Source organism: Macaca fascicularis, chromosome 14 (assembly GCF_037993035.2).
Source record: "Macaca fascicularis isolate 582-1 chromosome 14, T2T-MFA8v1.1".
NCBI lineage: Eukaryota > Metazoa > Chordata > Mammalia > Primates > Cercopithecidae > Macaca > Macaca fascicularis.
The window spans coordinates 3,026,479-3,048,290 of record NC_088388.1 but is presented as its reverse complement, the minus strand read 5'-3'; the positions used below and the strand labels follow the sequence as shown (position 1 = coordinate 3,048,290).

Below are 21,812 nucleotides of genomic sequence, written 5' to 3'. Positions count from 1 at the left end.
GCTGGGTGGATAGGTGGATGGGTGAATGGGTGGGTGGATAGGTGGGTGGATGGATGGATGGATGGATGGATGGATGGATGGATGGATGAGTGGGTGGATGGATGGATATATGAATGGGTGAATGGGTGGATGGATGGATGGATGGGAGGACGGCAGATGGATGGATGGATGAATAGGTGGATGGATGGATAGATGGGAAGACAGTAGATGGATGGATGGATGGATGGGTGGATAGGTGGATGGATGAATGGCTGGGTGGATAGGTGGATGGGTGAATGGGTGGGTGGGTGGATGGATGGATGGATGGATGGATGGATGCCTGGAAGGGAAGACGTATGTATGTATAGATGGAGGGATACAAGGGAGTGGGAGAGTGTGGTGTGTAGATGAGTGGATGATGGTGCTCACAGACTAAGAAGTCCCACTGGCTGTCACTGGTGCTGGGAGAAGGCATGTGGGGTGTCTGAGCAGAAAGGCACCAAGATCCCTATGCCCTCTGCACTTTGGCCCAGGTGGAGCTGGAGCAGACAGCCAGACAGGGCAGCTGAGGCTAGGTTGTGAGCCCCTCTCCCTGCCTCAGGAGGTTCCAAGTGAGGGAGACCTACCTGGGCATCACTGTCACCACACTGCCTGGGACATCCCGGGGCTCTCTGTGGGTCCTGAGAGCAGAATCGCTGCTGACACATTGGCTGCCCGGTGCCCAGCCCAGCCTGGGTGCTCGGAAAATCTCAGCTGGCTGAGTGAGTAAGCCCGGCCTCCGCTCAGCTGCTGGTTCCCAGCCTGAGCCGCACCTGGGCAGGTAGGACATGTTTGTTGTGATTGACAAGTAGGGGCAGGACTTCTCACCCGCCCACTTCCCTGCGGCAGGTTCGCAGGTTCGCTGAGCCGAGCTGAGACACTGAGGGGCAGACGCTCAGCGGCCGGGTTTTAGGATCGGTTGCACCTGGCTCAAGGACGAGCATTGCTGATTGTTAGCTCTGTGCTCTGTGACCTGGGCCAAAACCCCAGCCTCTCTGAAACCAGCTTCCTTGTGTGTAAGATGGCCAAGGTCACGAGCCGAGCCAGGTGTCGGGTGAGAGAGGGGCTGGCCCAGCCTGGCTGCAGCCTTGGAGCTCCTCCCAACTCTGACTTCGGGACTGGGGGCAAAGAGGGGGCTTTGGGGTGGTGGACAGAAGCCCCCAGGATCACAGACACCCTGAACCACCCAGCCCACTCCTGAAGGCACAGCAGGAAAGGCTCTGTGTGTCTGAGGCCCCGCCCAGCAAAGCCCAGGGCCATGAGAGAAATCGAGGCCTTTGTCCCGGGCTTGGCAGGAAGCAGCCCCAGAAAATTGGGAAAGGAGGAAAATTGACCAGTAGTTTTTAAGGAGCTCGTCCTTAGGAAGTGGACACAAGATTAGGAACTGGAGAGGATGCTCTGCCAACCCCTATCAGGTCGGTCACGATTACAGGGCGGGGTCTTCCATTCCCTGAGCCATGATTTTCTCATCTGTAAAATGGGCTGAGACCTCGGTGGTTTTGGCGCCGTCAACTTCAAGTGCCTGCAAAGGCATGACTGCAGTCAGTTATCCTCTGCTTGGCCCAGCACTGCTAGGGGTAGGGGTGTGGGGGAGCAGGACAGAGGGGACCGCCTGTTGTCCACAACCAACCTCCTTCCAGGGGAGGAGACGAGAAACCCGCTTCTGAACCCACAGGGGAAAGGCAGGTCTGCCAGTGGGTGGGGCTGGGAGAGTGAGGCAGGTGGGTGTCAGGGTCCGGCTGTGGGGCCTCCCTCTTTTGTGAAGCAGGGAGGAAGCTCCCACTGGGAATGCAACGTCTTGGGCTGGGCGTAGACGCAGATGTGCCTGGCTGTGAGCGCCCAGAACTCCCTCTCTTGCTGGGGTGCATGTGGGTACAACTGAAACCATTGGGGTACCCAAGCATCAGGCGGGCTTGACCAGAGGCACTCCTGGGACCCTTAGGTGGACAGCAGGCCATGCTCCCGGACTGCCCAGCGCCATGCTAGCCACTCCCTGGTGCTCAGGGGCCACCTGGTCTCACCCCGCTGCATCTTCTCCATGAGCAGACAAGCTCTAGACCCCTCCCCACCACAGAGCGCTGTCACGTGGGAGGGAAATGCAGGAGGGAAAACCTGTGTCCCCAGGTGGGTCTGCTTGGCTGCGGCCAGGGTCTCACAGAACCTGGGGTGGGGGTTCTGAGAAGGACGTCTTCTGAGGGTGCTGATGAGCCTCTCTGACCAGGGCTCCATCCAGCCCTCCTGCCAGGCCTGGAAAGGGCTGGCACCAGCCAAAGCCATTCTCCTGAGCTGGGCTGCCCTGGCCAACCACCCACGACCAGGCTCCCAGGGCCCAGGCCTTCCTCACCCTGCCTCAGAAGTCCCCTGAGACGGGGACTTCTCAGCCAGGGGCACCCCCACCGCGTGGCTCTGAAGCCCCTTCCCAGGCGATGACCTCCTGCTGCCCCTCCTTCCTTCCTTCCAGAAGCCCCCGAGTGCCCACAGCATGAAGGAGGAGGCCTTCCTCCGGCGCCGCTTCTCCCTGTGTCCGCCTTCCTCCACCCCTCAGAAAGTCGACCCCCGGAAGCTCACCCGGAACCTGCTCCTCGGCGGAGACAATGAGCTCTACCCACTCAGCCCAGGTCAGTGCCGGCCGCGGGCAGGGCATCCTGGCCCCCAGCTTGGGCCCGGTGGGGTGACCCCAGGCGGCCCAACCCCTCCGTGCCCCTTGAGGTCCACAGCCTCCATGCTGGGGACTGTACAGGTTTCATGATCAAAGGGTTGATAGCTTGGTAGAGGGCCAGGTAATACGGCTTCTTGGCTTGACCTGTGGGGCCAGGTGAAGCCCATCTGGTTGAGGAGGGGGGGGCTCCCACAGCCCAGGCTTTGGGAGTTGTGTAGTGCAGTCATCCCAAAACAGGCTCCAGGGACAGGTGGCCTGAGCCCCAGTCCTGGCAGGGTAACCCCAGGCCAGCAACTTGGCCTCTCTCGGCCTCAGTTGACTGATCTGTAAAACGGGACAATGTTAGTACCGACTTCCAGCTACACACGGGTCCTGGGCTCTGGGAGGGAACCGTTGGAACCAGGTCTGCCTTCATGCAATTGTGGATAAAGCACCCAGCACACAGACTCAGAACCTCTGCCCACCAATGCTGCCACGCTCCAGGCCCCTCCCTGGCACCTAACTATTGACAACCCCTGCCCCTTGGGCTGTGACTGCTGTCCCCCAGAAAACCCAGCCCTTCCTCCCCTGTTCCCCTGAGAGTAGGAGGTAGGGGCTGGCACCTGCCTGGAGGGCCTCTCCCCAGCTCCACCCTTGCTCCTCCCACTGTCTGCTTTGGGGCGGAGGAAGTGGGAGCCCCAGCCCTGCCTGGCCATGGTCATCTGTTCTGCCCTGGGGGGAGTGGGAGAGCATCGGGCAGACCCACCATCCAGGCTCGAGGGGCGTGTGGATGGTCACAGCCAAAGTCCCATCCAATAGATGGAAAAACCGAGTCCCAGCGTAGAGGTGGCCTTGCTGAAGGTCCTGTGGCAGGCAGGGGCACTAGACACCCGACGAGGTAAATCCCACACCTTTTATTCTCTGCTGTCACGTTCACCCTGGCCGGAGCCTTAGAAGCACTTGCAGAGTCAGGGGTGGGGAGGAAGGGCCCGGTCCCAGCTGCTGGTCACTTTCCGAGGGACTCGGACTGCAGAGCAACTGGCCCAGGTGGTGCAGAACACGGGCTGGGAAGGGCCTTCTCCGAGGAACAGAGGCAGCAGGTCCCGGGCCAGAGGAGTGGGGTGGGTGTGGACAGGCTTCGAGGAGAAGGACCAGTGCTGGCCTCCCCCTGCCCAGGGCACCTGCACCCTGTCCCTTTGAATGCTCCTAGGGCCCCCGCCTTTGAGTCCTCCCGGCCAGGAGGCAGCATCCACATGGGAAGTAGTTTGCTAGTGGCCACAGGCCAAGGCCCCAGAACCTTGTGAGAAAGCACCAGAGGAAAGAGCGCCGCTGCTGGCCTCCCTCCAGCACTCCGGGTCAGGCGCGTGGCACCCTGCAGATGGGGAAGCAGAGGCTCTCCCGGGTGGGGGAGCAGCCACCGCCAGCCAGGGGCAGTGATGTCCTGTGACTGTGAGTGGCCACAGTCCAGGACCTTTGGACAGAACCACTTCCTCAGGTCACTGTTCTGGCTTTTCCGTTCTTCGTCCCCACCCAGTCCCTGCCCAGGGCTGTCAGGGAAGGACGGCTGTAGACCCCAGGCCTTCCAGCTGGTCTGTGGCGTCTGTCCGTACACCCAGCCTATTGCTGGCCTGTCGCCTGTGGCCTAGGCAGGATGGGGCTCACTGCAGCCCTCAGCCCCTCCGAGTCTCAGTGCCAGGGACCGGGGCAGTCAACCCTCACCCACCAGCCACAGAAAGCAGCGGAAGTAGCCCTACTGGGCAGGCCTCAGGCCTCTCCTGCAGCCATGCCCTCCTTCCTCCTGTCCATAAATCGTACCTTGGGAAACTGGCGCTAAAGCAAACAGAGCCAGGAAAGGGGAGGCCATTTCCCCCAGAAGCAAACGCAGACACCTCAGGTCTCCCTCCCTCGCCTCTCCCTCCTTACCCAGCCTGCCAGGGGGGGATGACAGACAGGACTGACCACCTGCCAGCAAGAGCTCCCAGCAAGAGCCCCGGCCAGAGGGATGCACAGTCCAGGGGCCCCAAACCTGCCGCGTGCCTTTGAGACTGGATGTCACGTTCTTTGTCTGAAAACTGGGGACTCTGGCCTTAACAGAACGCAAATTGCACACCACAGCAGGCCCAGGGCACCGGTTCCTACCAGCTCCTGTCCCAGCTTCCTCCCTGTAGGTCCTGGAGGCCCTGCCAGATCTCCTGGGTCCCTCCCACAGTGACGCTCGCTGGCGTTTATTACACTCTCAGGCAGTGTCCTGTTCCTGCTACCACCTCCGGCTGGCTTCCTGCCCCTCCCAGGCCGTCCACACCCACCCCTCGCCTGCAGCACACCAGGCAACCAGCCTGAGAAGCCTGGCCCGCCCACCATGCCTGGGTCCTCACTCCCACTGCTCTCTTGCAGGGAAGGACATGGAGCCCAATGGCCCGCCGCTGCCCAGGGATGAAGGGCCACCGACCCCAAGCTCTGCCACGAAGGTGCCACCGGTAAGAGCCTGGGTATGGGGGGATCCATGAGCCAGAGCCTGGCCCTGGGGACAGCAAGAAATGGCTGGGGAAAAGGACAGCAGGGCGTCCAGCTGAGCCTACCGTTCCAGCCTGTTCCGGGGAAACAGCTTGCAATCCCAGACTGTGCTGCTCTGGGAGGGCTGCTGATGGATATTTGGGCTGTTTTCACCGTATAGCTGTCATGAAAAATGCTTCTGTGAACATGTGTGCACGTGTATTTGAGTATCAGTTTTCAGTTCTCTCGGGTATAAACCTAGAGTGGAATTGCTAGGTCACATGGTAATTCCGTGATAATATAGAATTCTCAAAATTCTCTGGTTTAACTTTGGGAGGAACTGCCAAACTCCTTTCCCAGCGGCTGCACCATCTTACATGGCCACCCACACAGTGCACAAGGGCTCCAGTTCCTCACATCCTCACCAACACTTGCTATTTTCTGATTTGTTCTTTTCTTTTTTTCTTTTTTTTTTTTTGAGGCGGAGTCGCCCTCTGTCACCCAGGCTGGAGTGCAGTGGCACGATCTTGGCTCACTTCAAGCTCCGCCTCCCAGGTTCACACCATTCTCCTGCCTAAGCCTCCCGAGTAGCTGGGGCTACAGGGGCTCGTCACAACGCCCGGCCAATTTTTTGTATTTTTAGTAGAGACAGGTTTCACCATATTAGCCAGGATGGTCTCGATCTCCTGACCTCATGATCCACTCACCTCAGCCTCCCAAAGTGCTGGGATTACAGGCGTGATTTGTTCTTTTTGGCATTATTTGTATAGCTCTCCTAGTGGGTATGAAGTGGCATCTCACTGCAGCTTCAGTTTGCATCTCTAATGACTGGTAACATTGAACATCTTCATGCACGTGTTGGCCACTTGTATGTCCTGTTTGGAGAAATGTCTATTCCAGTTCTTTGTCCATTTTGGGAATGGGATGTTTGCCTTTTCGTTGCTGAGCTGCAAGAGTTCTTTACACGCTCTGGATACGAGGTCCTTATCTGATACATGGTTTGTGACTACTTCCTCCCATTTTGTAGGTTGTTCTAAATTATATATATATATATATATTTTTTTTTTTTTTTTTTGAGATGGAGTCTCACTCTGTTGCCCAGGCTGGAGTGCAGTGGCACAATCTCAGCTCACTGCAAGCTCTGCTTCCCGGGTTCATGCCATTCTCCTGCCTCAGCCTCCTGAGTAGCTGGGACGACAGGCGCCCGGCACCACGCCTGGCTAATTTTTTTTTTTTTTTTTGAGACGGAGTCTCGCTCTGTCGCCCAGGCTGGAGTGCGGTGGCGCGATCTTGGCTCACTGCAAGCTGCACCTCCCAGGTTCACGCCATTCTCCTGCCTCAGCCTCCTGAGTAGCTGGGACTACAGGCGCCCGCCACCACGCCCGGCTAGTTTTTTGTATTTTTAGTAGAGACGGGGTTTCACCGTGTTAGCCAGGATGGTCTCGATCTCCTGACCTTGTGATCTGCCCGCCTCGGCCTCCCAAAGTGCTGGGATTACAGGTGTGAGCCACCACGCCTGGCTTCTAAATTATATTTTTAAGGAATTTTCATAGGTTGCAAAGTTCTGGTCAGACTGAAGTTCACGGTTCTGAGCAGCACTTCTCATCTCTCAGGTGCCTCCTTGTGGCACCGTGGGCTGATGCACAGTACCACTGAGGAGTGAGCAGAGGACCTGGCGTGCCTGGATGGGGTACCCACCTGGTCTGCAGGAAGGAGGAGTGGGCAGGCACTCTCTGCAATGCTGGGGCTGCAGGGGCTGCAGTGACCAGACCCCAAGGGTCCTGCCCATTTGGGGAGCAGGGGTTGCAAGTGCTCCATCCCATGCCCCACAGTCTTGCCTCTATTTTCCCCTGTTACCTCAAACAAACACAGCTCCATTCAGCTGCATCTAGTGGGAGACTGGGCAGAGGGGAATTGGCAGCAGGTTCATGCATCCATGCATCCATCCATCCATGCATCCATCCATCCATCCATCCATCATCCATCCATTCATTCGAGATGCTTGCTAAGCCCCCAGCTGCCAGTGTGAATGGGCAGTAGGGTGGAACCGTCCACTGGTAGGAGCCATACACAATCATCAGTTCACCACAGAAATGGCTGTGTGACTGTATTGCAAAAGTCCTGGGCGGGCCAAGGGTGGTATGTGTCACCAGGACCTGTGCCAGCAGGGATATGAGCTGTCCTACTTCTGGGGAAGCAGCTCAGGGAGAAAGAAAGGAGCAGGGGCTACCCAGCCACAGGGAAAAGCATTCCAGACTGGGAACAGCATGTGCCAAGGTAACTAAGGGCACCGTGAACAAGACTGTAGCTCAGGGGACTCCCAGGAGGGCAACTTAGGGCACCTTCTCTGCCAGCCTGGGTCCCTGGAGACCTGTCACCTGGCCAGGGTCTGGCACATGCCTCGTCACTCAGATCTGCCTCCTCCTTATCACTCATCATCAGCCCAAAGACTGCTTCCAAGTCAGAGCCCTCTGGGCGCCCCGTCTTGTGCCCTTTTCTTGTGATCCTGAATGCTCTGACTTGGTTAAGAAAGTGCCACACTGGAGTGACACTGCCTGGGTTCAGTCCCAGCTCAGCTCCTTATTAGCTGTGTGACCTTGGGCAGGTTTCTGAACCTCTCTGTGTGTAGGCTCTTCCTCTGCACAATGCTGATAGTAACAATGATCATCTGAGCTGTGGGATCTAATGTGCTTACATCCACGCGCAGGACTGCAGAACCGCAGCACTCACCTGACCCCTGGCTCCTCCCGCCTCTGTGTGCTGGTGGCTGGTCTGTCTCTCCCTGAAAGAGCAGGACACTGGCATCTTTACTTTCTAACCTCAGTGCCTAAGGCCAAGCCTGGCTCCCAGTGCTGCCAGGACTGCCAGTCCTTGGAATGGTTCCATGCCCTGCCCCTTGCTAGCTCTTCACTTCTCTGTGCCTTGATTTCCCAGGCACAAATAAAATAGGGACCATAACTGGCCCCACCTCATGCTTGGCTGCAGAATGAAGGGGATGAATACAGGCAGCACCCGAACAGGACCTGGTGCCCCAGCAGACAAGGCTTTAGCTCTGTACTTAGCACCATCATGATTGGGGTGGTGGGCAGTCCCCAGCGTCCTGGGCTTCCAGCCACGAGGAGGCCTGAGGGAGGCTTTCCTTGCACTGGAGGCTCCCCTGGAAAGTGCTGAGCACCCACAGATGCCCAGCCAGAGCAGGGCAGGGCGGGCACGCTTCCTCTGGAAAAGGCCAGACAGCATTTAGGCCCCGCCATGGCGCAGGCTCCGTTCCAGGTTCTCGGTGCAGCCATCCAAGCGTGAGAACAGCCACAGACAACGCGTGCCAGATCGCCTGGCTGTGTGCCAAGAAAACCTTATTTATGGACTCCTCATTTGAATTTCATATAATTTTCACATCTCACAAAATATTCTTGTGATTTTTTTTTCAACTGATTAAAACTGTGGAAGCTGTTCTTAGCTTGCAGACCACATGGAAGGAAGCAGCAGGCAGGATTCAGGTCGTAGCTTGTTGTCCCCAGCCTACAGCCTTTAGACCTGGTTCTGTGTCCCAACTACCCCCCTACCTGGCCTCAGGTTCCCCATCTATAGAAGAACCATGGCCCCTTCTGCCTCCAAGATCTTGGGACTGCTGCCCTGGGCCCGTGCAGTCAGCCACGTGTTGGACTCGGGTTCGGGCCTGGACAGTGACGCCTGCCCTTGGCTCCCAAGAGATGGGGTGGGCACCTGCACTACACACCCCCCCAGCACATTGGCCCTGCCCAGAGCTGGGCACATGCAGTGGCCAAGGAGCAGCCATGCTGGGTACCGTGCAGGGAAGACAAGGCAGGGAAGCTGTTCTTTTCGGTGGATGCAAGGCTGGTCCCCAGAGACCCAGCCTGAGTGCTTGTTACCACCATCTCGTGGCTACTGCCGAGCTCCCCTTCTGCAAACTCCACCCTCTGGCTCCCCGACTGCCTTCCTCAGAGGCCTCCCAGGTGTCCCCTCAAAGAGGACCGTCCCTCAGGGCTCAGTCAGACCCATGGAAAGTCAGCCCTGGACCCTGATGTCCCCACATGTCCCTCCTTCCTGACCGCCCTGCCGCATCCCAGCTTGTGCCCCGAGGAAGATGGGTCTCCCCCGGTCACTGGCATGCGCCCATGGAGGGGCTCTTGTCAGCCGCCCTTGTTCTTCCATCCCCCATGGCAGCCCTGGAAGTTCTGGTCGGGGGGACAGAGGGTGCCAGGTGGGAGGGGAGCAGAGCACCCTTCTCTGACCTCTGCCCCTCATATCCTTGGCATCAGGCCAACCTGGGCTCCTAGCCCTGGGCCGGCCCCTGTGCCCGGTCCGCCATACCCACCTCTCTCTTGTAGGCCGAGTACAGGCTGTGCAATGGGTCAGACAAGGAATGTGTGTCCCCCACCACCAGGGTCACCAAGAAGGAGACTCTCAAGGTGAGTCCAGGCCCGGGAAGGGTGCAGCCGTGTCACTGTCAGACCGATGGCCACTTGAGCCAGGGAAATCACCCTCCCCGCCTGTCAAAAGGAGGGGGACAAACCACACCTGGTCGCCTCCACGCCCCCTGCTTCCTCCCCTGCCCCTGGACCCCCCACTGGGCCGGACGGTGGGAGGACCTGGGGCAGCTTGGTGCCTTCTCCCATGACCCACCGTGGGTGCCCTGGGCCCAGGCGCAGAAGGAGAACTACCGGCAGGAGAAGAAGCGTGCCACACGGCAGCTGCTCAGCGCTCTGACAGACCCCAGCGTGGTCATCATGGCCGACAGCCTGAAGGTAGGTGACACCGGCCTCTGGCCACCCAGGACACGGGTCAGCATGCTGCTGCCATAGCAAAGGACCACAAGTGGGGTGGCCTGAAACCATGGAAATTCACTTCCCTGCATCCAGCCGCATCACTGCAGCCTCTGCTCCATCCTCATGCGGCCTTTCCTTATCCACCTGTCTCCCCCTTTCTATAAGGACACCGGTGGTAGGAATTAGAACCACCTTACTCCAGGGTAGCCCCATCTTCACCTGATTATGTCTGCAAAGGCCCCATTTCTGAATACAGTAGGGCCTGGTCAGTGGGTGGAGGGCACTGGGGAGGGAGGCATTGCTGCAGCTTCCGGGAGAGGACCCCACATCAGGGCGGGGTGTCCTGTGCTCAGACCTCACGGAGACCATGGCCATTCACTCAGCCTCTGAGCCTCCATTTCCCCTTGCGCACAGTGGAGGTAAAACTACCCAACTCGAAGGCTGCTGGGCAGCACATACCAGATAAGTGTGCCCAGCCCTGGTGTCTGCAGAGCCCTGGCCCATGTGGGCTCCTCCTACCCACATACCAAAATTATGAATCAAAAGTTAGGTGCAAAAGTGAGTATTCAGAATGAGAAAAGAAGTGACAACTACTTTCAGAATTTACAGAGCTGCCAGGCCAGGCGCGGTGGCTCCCGCCTGTAATCCCAACACTTTGGGAGGCCAAGGTGGGTGGATCACCTAAGGTCAGGAGTTTGAGACCGGCCTGTCTAAAATGGTGAAACCCCATCTCTACTAAAAATACAAAAATTAGCCCGGCATGGTGGTGGGTGCCTGTAATCCCAGCTACTCGGGTGACTGAGGCAGGAGAATCGCTTGAACCTGGGAAGCGGAGGTTGCAGTGAGCCGAGATTGTGCCACTGCACTCTGGCCTGGGCAACAGAGACTGTCTCAAAAAAAAAAAAAAAAAAGAGTTTACAAAGCTGCCAGTTACAATAGTCACGCCACTCATTGCTGGTTCCTCCCTAAGGGCCTTGACCTTGAACATGACCTTCACAAGTAAATTTGTCCTTGCTGCCACATATTTCTTTGCATTCACCATAACACATGGGCTCCTTTTAAAAACTAAATGAGGACCCTGCCCCGAGTTCCACTCTGAGTCCTGGAGCCCTGCTCACCGTGGCCTGGCCCCTGCTCGGGCATGCGACAGACACAGGACACCACCCCAGGGAATGGGGGTGAGGAAAGGGTGAGTTCTGAGCTGGTGTGGGGGAGTGAGGGAAGAGAAGTGCCCCTCAGCAGCCCACTCTGGTCTGTGCCCGGCTCCCTGCCAAGCCCTCAAGATGCCCCCCGGGGTGGTGGCCCCGGAGGGTGGGCATTGACGCCGGCACCCTCCCTGCAGATCCGTGGCACCCTGAAGAGCTGGACCAAGCTGTGGTGTGTGCTGAAGCCGGGGGTACTGCTCATCTACAAGACGCCCAAGGTGGGCCAGTGGGTGGGCACGGTGCTGCTGCACTGCTGCGAGCTCATCGAGCGGCCCTCCAAGAAGGACGGCTTCTGCTTCAAGCTCTTCCACCCGCTGGATCAGTCCGTCTGGGCCGTGAAGGTGCTGCAGAGGGACAGGGTTGAAGATAGAGGCCCCGGCGGGCCAAGGGGCTCATTCCTGGGGCCTCGGTGGAGGGTGGAGCCAGCCAGCTAAATGGCCCCCTGGGGGCGTTGGGCAGGTCTCTCACCTTCTCTGAGCCCCACATGCGGTGTGGGGGGCGGGGTGGCAGGGGATGATGATCAGATGTGGTCACTGGTCCTCCAAGAAGCAAACAGTAGGCTGCAAGGAGGTGGCCGGCTGGCAGCAAGGTCACCCCAGCCCCTCACCCAGCTGCTGTCCAGGAGGGAGAATAGTAGCCACTCCCCAGGGGTGGCTGAGGAACAGCTCCTGGCCCTCACCCCTCCTAACCCGGGGCTGCCCTGCCAGGTCTAATGGGTAGGAAACCAGAGAAACCCAGAACACCTGGTTACATTTGGATTTCAGCGAAACATCAGGGTTCTTTCATACGAGTCTGACCCCAGTCATGCATGGGAAATACTTAGACCAAAAAGCTACTCATGGTTTTTCTGGGATTCAGACATCACTGGGCATCCTGGATGTGCATTTGCTGATTCTGGCCACCCCGAGTTGGGAGGCTCAGAGCTGGAAAGCTGAGGGCAGAGCTGCCGGCTAAGAAAAGGGACAGAGCTCCCTCACCTACCCGCCTCTCGGCAGCCAAGTGTCTACCTGGCCAGGTGCCTGGCCCCACCTGGTAGCCCTGTGGCCCTGGGGGTATCCAGGTGGTCCCGGGTGTGGGTCCGCATGGTTCTGCCTGACCTGTCTGTGTAGCTGGCCCTGGGTGTTGCCTTGGGTGACACCCAGATCCTCTCTCTCCAGGGCCCCAAAGGCGAGAGCGTGGGCTCCATCACACAGCCCCTGCCCAGCAGCTACCTGATCTTCAGGGCCGCCTCCGAGTCAGATGGTAAGTGCCTGACAGCTTGCGCCTCTCTCCAGTGCCCCCACCTGAAGTGGGTCCCCTTTTGAGGTTGTAGCCCAGGTACAGGTGGCCCCAGTTCAGTCCCTTCCACTGCCTGGGGGCAGCCTGAAGTCTGGCCAGGATGAGTCTGGCTCAGAGCTAGGCCTGCACTCGCAGAGCCCCCATTCCTAGCCTCAGTTCCCCATGAGTAAAACGTGACATTAAAATACCACCTGTCAAAGGCCAGGCATGGTGGCTCACACCTGTAATCCCAGCACTTTGGGAGGCCGAGGCGGGTAGATCACTTGAGGTCAGGAGTTCAGGACCAGCCTGGCCAACATGGTGAAACCCCAACTCTACTGAAAAATACAAAACTTAGCCAGGCGTGGTGGCAGACGACTGTAATCCCAGCTACTCAGGAGGCTGAGACAGGAGAATTGCTTGAACCCGGGAGGTGGAAGTTGCAGCGATCCAAGATCGTGCCATTGCACTCCAGCCTGGGCAACAAGAATGCAAGTCCATCTTAAAAAAAATAAATAAATAAAAACACCTGTCACCTCAATGGTGTGAGAACCCAGTGACATTATAAAAGCACTCATATAACAATTACTGAGCTGCAACCACATGCCAGTGTGAACCCCAAACATCTGAGACAGGTCTCAGATAATTTAGAAAGTTTATTTTGCCAGGCTGGGTGCAGTGGCTCACACCTGTAATCCCAGCACTTTGGGAGGCCGAGGCAGGTGGATCACCTGAGGTCAGGAGTTTGATCAGCCTGATCAACATGGCGAAACCCTGTCTCTATTAAAAATACAAAATTAGCTGGGCATGGTGGTGGGTGCCTGTGATCCCAACTACTCGGGAGGCTGAGGCAGGAGAATTGCTTGAACCCGGGAGGTGGAGGTTGCAGTGAGCCAAGATCAGGCCACTGCACTCCAGCCTGGGCAACAGAGGGAGATTCCATCTCAAAAAAAAAAAAAAAAAGTTTATTTTGCCAAGGTTGAGGCCATGCCTGTGACACAGCCTCAGGAAGTCCTGACGATGTGCCCAAGGTGGTCAGAGCACAGTTTGGTTTTATACATTTTAGGGAGACATGAGACATCAATCAGCACATGCAAGATGAACATTGGTTCGGTCTGGAAAGGCAGGACAATCAAAGCAGGGAGGGGGCTTCCAGGTCATAGGTAGATTAGAGACAAATGGTTGCATTCCTTTGAGCTTCTGATGAGCTTCTCCAAAGGAGGCCATCAGATATGCATTTATCTCAGTGAGCAGAGGGGTGACTGAGTAGAATGGGAGGCAGGTTGGGCCCAAGCAGTGCCCAGTTTGACTTTTCCCTTTAGCTTCGTGATTTTGGGAGCCCAAGATATTTTCATTTCACATTTCCCCCCTTTTTCTTTTTAAAAATCTTTTGGAGAAAGCATTTTAGAAGAAAACGAGTCTCTGGTCTCAGGTTCCACCTGATCTCTCATGGCTAAGATGGTTTATTCCTACACACGTAGGTCCCAAGTTATTAGGAAAGCTCATTTTTAGAAGGTTGTGAAGTCTTGTGTCCTATGAAGAGAAAATAGGGGGAGGAAGGGAGAAAAGCAACAACAAACAGAAGAACAATCCTGGGAAATTGGTATAGGCCACATTACTCTGAAGTCCATACATCAGGAGGCAGGTATGAAAGTGGCTTATGTATGTAATAGGTTGCTGTTATTTTCTTCTGAAGTTTAAGTTGCCTAGCTTCAGTTTGCAGGGCTTTAAGAAAGCACAACTTAGTCTTCAGTGACTCCAAATTAGGAAAAATGGGGAAAAAAAAGAAGGAAAAAATTTGAAAACATTATTTTGAAGGCTCGTAGCCAAGAAAAGTTAGAATTTCGTCCAAACTGTAGAAAATAACAAAAATTGAAAAACATTAGGGAAGACTAGAATCTAACAACAGCTGTACTATAGATTTTGAAACACATTTTTTTCTCTCCAGTTTCCCATTTTAACTAAGGACGAATCATGGTAGGACTGGTTTGCTTTATTATACTTGGACTAATTATTTCTATACATTGCAGCAAGAGTAATTATTTTTTCCATAGGCTTTTAAATTGTCTTTGATAGAACTTTGTTCCATAGAAGGAATCTCAGATAAGATTTTTAAAAAACTGAGCCCAGTCATGGATTTGTGCCATGAAATGCCTATAAGTTGGGTGAATTATCATCTTCTTGAGGTTCCAAGATAAATTTGGAGCTCCTGGGCCTGTCAGAAAGTGACATTCTTTACTTACCACAGGTCAGGGACTGTGTGGACGAGGTAAGAGGCCAGTTTTTCCAAGGGGCTTTCATTGGTTCCATAAGTCAAGTTTGAGTCCTTAAAGGAAAGCACATCATTCCAGGCAAAGCCTTGGTAAAATAACCCATTTCTCCAATTGTGTCCTGTTACAAATGAAAACAGATTCTTATTGCACTTATGCAAATAATTACATTGTCATAAGTTACGAATACTCAGATAGTTTCCAAATTCTGTAAAAATCAGGTAGAGAGAAACAAATATGCTCCAAATTTTGTTCATAGGAGTATACTTTACTCAATTGTTAAAAGCCATAAATAGCTTAAAGTTTTCTTGACTCTGAAAAACAAAACAAAGGATCAGCAATATTTTAAGCAAAAGGTCAAAAAGATTACTTCATACTTCTTTGTTGTTGTTGTTGTTGTTGTTGTCGTGATGAAGTCTCGCTCTGTTCCCCAGGCTGGAGTACAGTGGCGCCATCTTGGCTCACTGCAACCTCCTCCTCCCGGGTTCAAGCGATTCTCCTGCCTCAGCCTCCCGAGTAGCTGGGGTTACAGGCATCCGCCACAATGCCCATTTAATTTTTGTATTTTTAGTAGAGATGGGCTTTCACTATGTTGGCTGAAGTTTTATAGCTGATTATAAAACCATTATAAAACCACCTTCTAAAGAGGACCAAAACAAGACAACGATTGTCTGTGGATGACAAAAAGTTTTAGGGCAGCCATAGTCAAAGACATAATTGACAAGGAAATTTGTTACCTCTGTGGCACAAAGTCATTTAACATAACAATTATAATTATTACTGATAACGTACATTAGGTCATATCAGAATTATAGGAGTTTCCCATAATTTTGGAACACATACCAATAACATATTTATACAAATACAGCCCAAAGAAAACCAAACACCATTTTATATTTGACAATGCTTCGTGTATAATTTTTATACCAAATAAAAGCCAAACATGTCCTTTTTGGACTTTAGGGAACCTATTAATAATATCTTAAAGGATTAGGTTAGAAAAAGATATAATTTATAATTTGATTTTGGAAAGTTTGTCAAATATTAAAGGTTTAAAACACTTGATATTACAAAATAGGATTACAAGTCATTGTAAAATCATTCATTTGAACAAAGTGATAACTCAAGGATTTTTTTAGAAAGGCAAAAACCTTCATTCTTTGAGACAGGAGACTTAGTTTTCCAAACAATCAGCCCTAATAACATCATGAAGCCAATTAAATTATTTTCCAAAATTACAGTCTATAAAACTTTCATCTTGATCATAAGATATAACTTCCATAAGCCTTTATAACCTTTATTAAGGAGTCAGTTATTGTTTCATGAAAACCTTGTTTATCTGACACAGGGGCCCATATGCCAGTCTTGCATCAGTGTGTCTTTGACATTAATGATTAATTTATAGAGAAACTGAACTTACTATTTTTTTTTTTGAGATGGAGTCTCACTCTGTCACCCAGGCTGGAGTGCAGTGGCACAATCTCGGCTCACTGCAAGCTCCACCTCCTGGGTTCATGCCATCCACAGATTACAGGCGTGAGCCACCGCACCTGGCTGAGAAACTGAACTTATTTTATCTCTCAAAGTCAGCTCTTACAGTCTCACATGCCTACCTCTTCTGGGATAGTCTCTGGGCCTTGAGGAGTTGAAGAGTTTTAATTTCCGTGTCTCAGGAATGTGGTTTATTTTGATTGGCATCTTCTACCAGGCCTGAAGATGAAGATTTAATTGCTGTCAGTGTTTAAAATTTAGGAGGACTTGGTGTTCTTTTTATACCCACGAGTCAAATCCCTGTAACTTGATGTCACAAGGATTTTAAAAGCACATACAAGAAGATACAAGGATGTAATAACCTTGATTAAAACAAATTTTTTAATCTCAGTTTTTCCTAAGCAAACCAAACTTAATAATAATGGCATAGGAATTATTTTGATAAAACATAAAATCTGTTAGGCCACTTACCAAAAGGCAGAAGAAAATACCTTCTACAGTGTATAGAATATTATGTTAGAAAAAAACATTTTCTTTAAGAAAACATTGTTAGCATCAGGCCACATACACACAAAAAAACAGAACCTGAGGAGGAAAACAAAACTTATATGAGCTGAAAATGAGTTGAAGGGAAGTGTTACTATTTTGTACCTTTTAAAAGGGAAGAGAAAACTGAAACTGGCAAGATGCAATAAAAGTTGAACTTTGGATTAAAATTTAAAAATTAAAATCTCTTGTAATTGATTCAGAGTAAATCAACCCCTTCAGAAAATGTCATTGTTCTAACCAATTATTTAGTCTGTAACTGTTTTTTTACATCAAACCCAATATCTAGAAAGACCATTATAATTTCCCTTTAGTCATAGACAACTTGATCTTATAAAAGGCTTTGTTTTTTTAATAGATCCTCTTATTGTGACTTACATAGATCATTCATGACATACTTCGACTTTCTTGTTTGTCCTGAACATCCCTCTTTCTTAAACAACCAGTCATTTTACTCTAGGACTAAATTTACCATACAAGATTCTTTCTCATATGAAATTATTTCTCTTTAAACTTTCTTACCCCCCACCAAAAAAACTTCTTTGTAACTTTCTTTACATCTCTTTTACTGTTTTATTTCCTGGTTCCTTTTACCTTGTTTTATACAGGACCTTTAAATAAGCTTTGAATTAGGCAAAAATTGTTCATCTTTTTAAAAAGGACACACTTTTTCTTAGAAAGTATGTTTTCCTACAAATATATTTTTATTGGAAAATATCCAAATAGTGAATTATCTATTATTTAATCTAACTTTAAATTCTAAATTATGAGTTTGTCTGCGAGTATTTGTCTTACTACATTCACTTAATTATTTTAATCATTTACCTAGATTATTTATAAAAACTGCAATTGTCATTATTTAAATTATGGAACCACCATTGCAAAATTATAACTGAGACAGTGAAAGAGATTTGACCTAACTGACTCCATCTTGCTTCTAACCTCCAAGCTGTCCTTGTTCATTCCTGGGCATCGGTTGAACTAACTTTGGGAGGAACTTAGTTTATAGTTTAGCTGAAACAAAGACTATAACAGTCTTTCTCAAAATAAACCTTACTGCCTGTGGACTAGACTACCTAAAGCCACCAGATTAGAAGGTATGGTAATCTTACTAAATTTAAGATGTAGCTATTTTTATTAAACCAATATCAATGTTTGTTTTTTTTTTTTTTTTTTTTTTTTTTTTTTTTTTTTTCAGACAGAGTCTTGCTCTGTCTCCCAGGCCAGAGTGCAGTGGCGCAATCTCAGCTCACTGTTACCTCTGCCTCCCAGGTCAAGCGATTCTCCTGCCTCAGCCTCGTGAGTAGCTGGGATTACAGGTGCCTGCCACCATGCCTGGCTGATTTTTGTATTTTTTTTTTTTTTTTTTTTTTGAGACGGAGTCTCGCTCTGTCGCCCAGGCTGGAGTGCAGTGGCGCGATCTCGGCTCACTGCAAGCTACGCCTCCCGGGTTCACGCCATTCTCCTGCCTCAGCCTCCCGAGTAGCTGGGACTACAGGCGCCCACAACCGCGCCCGGCTAATTTTTTGTATTTTTAGTAGAGACGGGGTTTCACCGTGGTCTCGATCTCCTGACCTTGTGATCTGCCCGCCTCGGCCTCCCAAAGTGCTGGGATTACAGGCGTGAGCCACCGCGCCCGGCCGATTTTTGTATTTTTAGTAGAGACGGGGTTTCACTATATTGGCCAGGCTGGTCTTGAACTCCTGACTTTGTGATCCACCCACCTCAGCCTCCCAAAGTGCTGAGGTTACAGGCATGAGCCACTGTGCCCAGCCATCAATGTCTTATTTATTAAAGATTACACAAGCAAAGATCATTCTGTCTTGGGCTGGGTTTGTAGTTTCATAACTCTTTTTTTTTTTTTTTTTTTTTTTGAGACGGAGTCTCGCTCTGTCGCCCTGGCTGGAGTGCAGTGGCGCCATCTCCACTCACTGCAAGCTCCGCCTCCTGGGTTCACGGCATTCCCCTGCCTCAGCCTCCCAAGTAAGTAGCTGGGACTACAGGTGCCGCCACCACGCCCGGCTAATTTTTTGTGTTTTCGGTAGAGACGGGGTTTCACCGTGTTAGCCAGGATGGTCTCGATCTCCTGACCTCGTGATCTGCCTGCCTCGGCCTCCCAAAGTGCTGGGATTACAAGCGTGAGCCACCGCGCCCGGCCAGTTTCATAACTCTTATGCCAAATTTTGACACCTATGGTGTTTGGCAGGGATAAGTATGAAATTGCTTGATTAATAAATGCAAACAAAAATGTATGCTGGCAATTCTTAAGACATTTCTAATATTACTTTACCAATAATTTTAAAGCTAGCTTATTCATTAAAGATTTTACTTAAGTTACATAAACTTGAAAAAGCACTGGACTCATCTTTTCTTTTTTCTTGATCAAGTATTTGATTCAAGTGCGTTTATTTTCTTAAGCCAATTAGAGCCCTTTTATATATTTTCAGTAGTGAAACATTGTGTACACAACGCAGAAATACATAGACATATTAGGCATGCCAATAGAAATACATTTTATAGGTTTATAAAAACTTTTTTTTCCTATCTTAGACTTTCAGATTCTTGAGAACCTGTTTCACAACCCTAGGCAATTGTCAGCTAAATAGTCTTAATTTGCATATTAAAGGAAACAACTCAGGTGAAAGTCAAATAGCAAAATTTGCATCATAAGGTACAGAGAGAAAAAGTCTGGTGGTGCTAGAGGGAGACTAAAGATGGATGCCAAATCAAACAAAATTATAGAAGTCTATCATAGTATTGCATTAGGAGACCAGTTTTATTTAGTAGGGACTACCTATCATTTAACTGGATCTCTGAGCTCTGGGAAGAGCCCACACTGAATCCTGGGTCTCCAAAAAGGGAGAATTATTATGAGGTTAGACTACGTAATGCTTTTATAGTGCACTTAAAAAAAAGTTTTTAAACAAAGACATTTCTAAGTGTCTAAACCACACTCTTCCTTAAAAACCCAAGAGTAGCCTCTGTTGCAATAACTATTTTAGTCAAAAAGAAAACATAAAACAGTTTACACAATACAAAAGTAAGCAGTTTAAGAGCTGAGACAAACTTGTCTGTTTACATTCTTGGGGTTTCATAAGAAAAAGCAAGTTTCTCCCCCAGAGGGCGTCTGGCGCCTTCTCCATTTTCTTTAAGGAACCCCAGGCTACTGTAAACTATTTTAGGTCCCCCACGCAGCAGAGGGTGCAAGAGAAAGGAGAGACAGCAGAAGTAAATCAAGAAAACAGAATTCAGTCAACTGAAAAGAAAAAAACCTTTTGCCCAAAAAAAGACAAGGTCCTAGGAGAAAAACAAAAACAAAAACATGAAGGTCTCTTAAATACACACACACACAAATGCACACACACACACGCACACACACACCTGCACACAAACACACACATATGCACACACACACATCTTGGATGTTAGCTTTTCATTAAACTGACTTTTAACCATTGAGCTTCTTTAAAAAAATCTTTTTAAATCTCATTCCATATTTCAACGGACCAATTTTAATGAGGACACAGAAGTACAGTCATTACTCTTTCAGTTTGGCCTGGCTAGTGAAAATGTGGCATTATTATATCAGTAAAGCCCCTTAGTAGTCAAAAATCAAAATCTTTCCTCTTTTTTTTTTCCTTTTGCTGGCCATTTTTCTCCCCCCATCACACCACCATTGTGTGTGTGGCGGGGAGGGTAATTTAGCCACTTCAGAGGCCTTGTTCCCCATAATTTGGAACTTCCTTGGGATTTGATCAAGCCAGATAGAGTTCAATGGGAAAAAGACCAAAACAACAAAAACAGAAACAATCAACAACAAAAAAACAGTTAAGCGAAACAAACCATCGCACAACTTCTGTGATTACTGAGCGCTCTAATAGTGAGGAGAAGTTAAGACCAGCTGGTTGTTAATCTTAACTTTAGCCAAGACAAACCACAATTCAGTTACTTACCTAGGGATGGGTCTCAGGCTGAAAACTGCTCTCCACTGTCCTAGAAGCAGGAAAACAAAACAAACAAATCTCATCTTCCCTATTGGAAGCGAGCTCAAATTCCATAAAGGAGTTACCCGCCTTCCGTCGTCATAGGAGCAGGAAAAACTTGCCTTCGTTGTGTTGGAAGCAAGTAAAACTCCAAAAAGAGAAGTTGTACAGCAAAGTAAACTTTGGATCTCGGCCACATTTTGAGAGATCAGGGATTCTCTGGGGTGGGTGCTTCCGGGACTCAGCAAATTGTCTTACTGGTTTGAGCCATAAAGTTAGCTTAAGCTAGTACCAAGCACCAATAGGAGACTTGTGAAAAGTCAGGGGCATCTCCACTCAGAATCCCTCAGTGGATACCAAAACGTGAACCCCGAAAATCTGAGACAGGTCTCGGTTAATTTAGAAAGTTTATTTTGCCAAGGTTGAGGACGCCCACCAATGACACAGCCTCAGGAGATCCTGATGATGTGCCCACGGTGGTCAGAGCACAGTTTGGTTTTAGGGAGACATGAGACATTAACCAACATATGTAAGATGAACATTGGTTTTGGTCTGGAAAGGCAGGACAACTTCAAGCAGGGAGGGGGCTCCCAGGTCATAGGTAGATAAGAGAGAGATGATTGCATTTCTTTGAGTTTCTGATGAGCTTCTCCAAAGGAGACAATCAGATATGCATTTATCTAAGTGAACAGAGGGGTGACTTCGAATAGAATGGGAGGCAAGTTGGCCCTAAGCAGTTCCCAGCTTGAGTTTTTCCCTTTAGCTTAGGGATTTGAGGGGCCCAAGATTTTTCTTTCACACCAGGCACCTTTGAACCAACAGGTTCTACTGTTATCATCCACATTAGATAGATCAGGAAACTGAGGCACAGGCAAACTGCCAGCAAGAAAGTGCTAGAGCCTGGACATGAATGTGAATTTCCCTGACTGCCAAGTGCATTGGACACTGTTGGTGTGCCCTGAGTGGCCGCTCAGGCAGCTGTGACTGTGGTGATCCTGCACCTGGAGGGATTCCCTCTTGGCGGTGCCTCCCTCTAACCTGAGGTTGGGGCCTTGCCCCACCACACCCTCCAGTGGCTGCTCTGGGTAAATGTGGTTGCTCCACCTCCTCTAACCCCAGCTGGT

The 21,812-nt window shown here is 50.6% G+C and overlaps 1 protein-coding gene and 1 long non-coding RNA gene across 10 annotated transcripts in view; one reads left to right on the top strand and one right to left on the bottom strand.

Moving 5' to 3' along the window:
* OSBPL5 (oxysterol binding protein like 5) overlaps window positions 1-21,812 on the top strand; it is an 80,380-nt gene that overhangs the window by 35,016 nt on the left and 23,552 nt on the right. For all 9 annotated transcript variants that reach the window (XM_074012909.1, XM_065527808.2, XM_074012910.1 and 6 more), the window contains exons 2-7: window positions 2,480-2,636; window positions 5,051-5,133; window positions 9,499-9,579; window positions 9,814-9,915; window positions 11,279-11,482; window positions 12,299-12,383. In XM_074012909.1, coding sequence (XP_073869010.1) covers window positions 2,501-2,636; window positions 5,051-5,133; window positions 9,499-9,579; window positions 9,814-9,915; window positions 11,279-11,482; window positions 12,299-12,383 — 691 coding nt within the window. In that variant the 5' untranslated portion in view covers window positions 2,480-2,500. The remainder of the gene's footprint in view (window positions 1-2,479; window positions 2,637-5,050; window positions 5,134-9,498; window positions 9,580-9,813; window positions 9,916-11,278; window positions 11,483-12,298; window positions 12,384-21,812) is intronic.
* On the bottom strand, window positions 13,345-20,699 carry LOC107127234 (uncharacterized). The gene is made up of 4 exons (XR_001484807.4): window positions 20,659-20,699; window positions 16,282-16,378; window positions 14,642-14,789; window positions 13,345-14,251 (listed from the first exon to the last, which is right to left on the bottom strand). It is a non-coding gene; the product is annotated as an uncharacterized lncRNA (long non-coding RNA).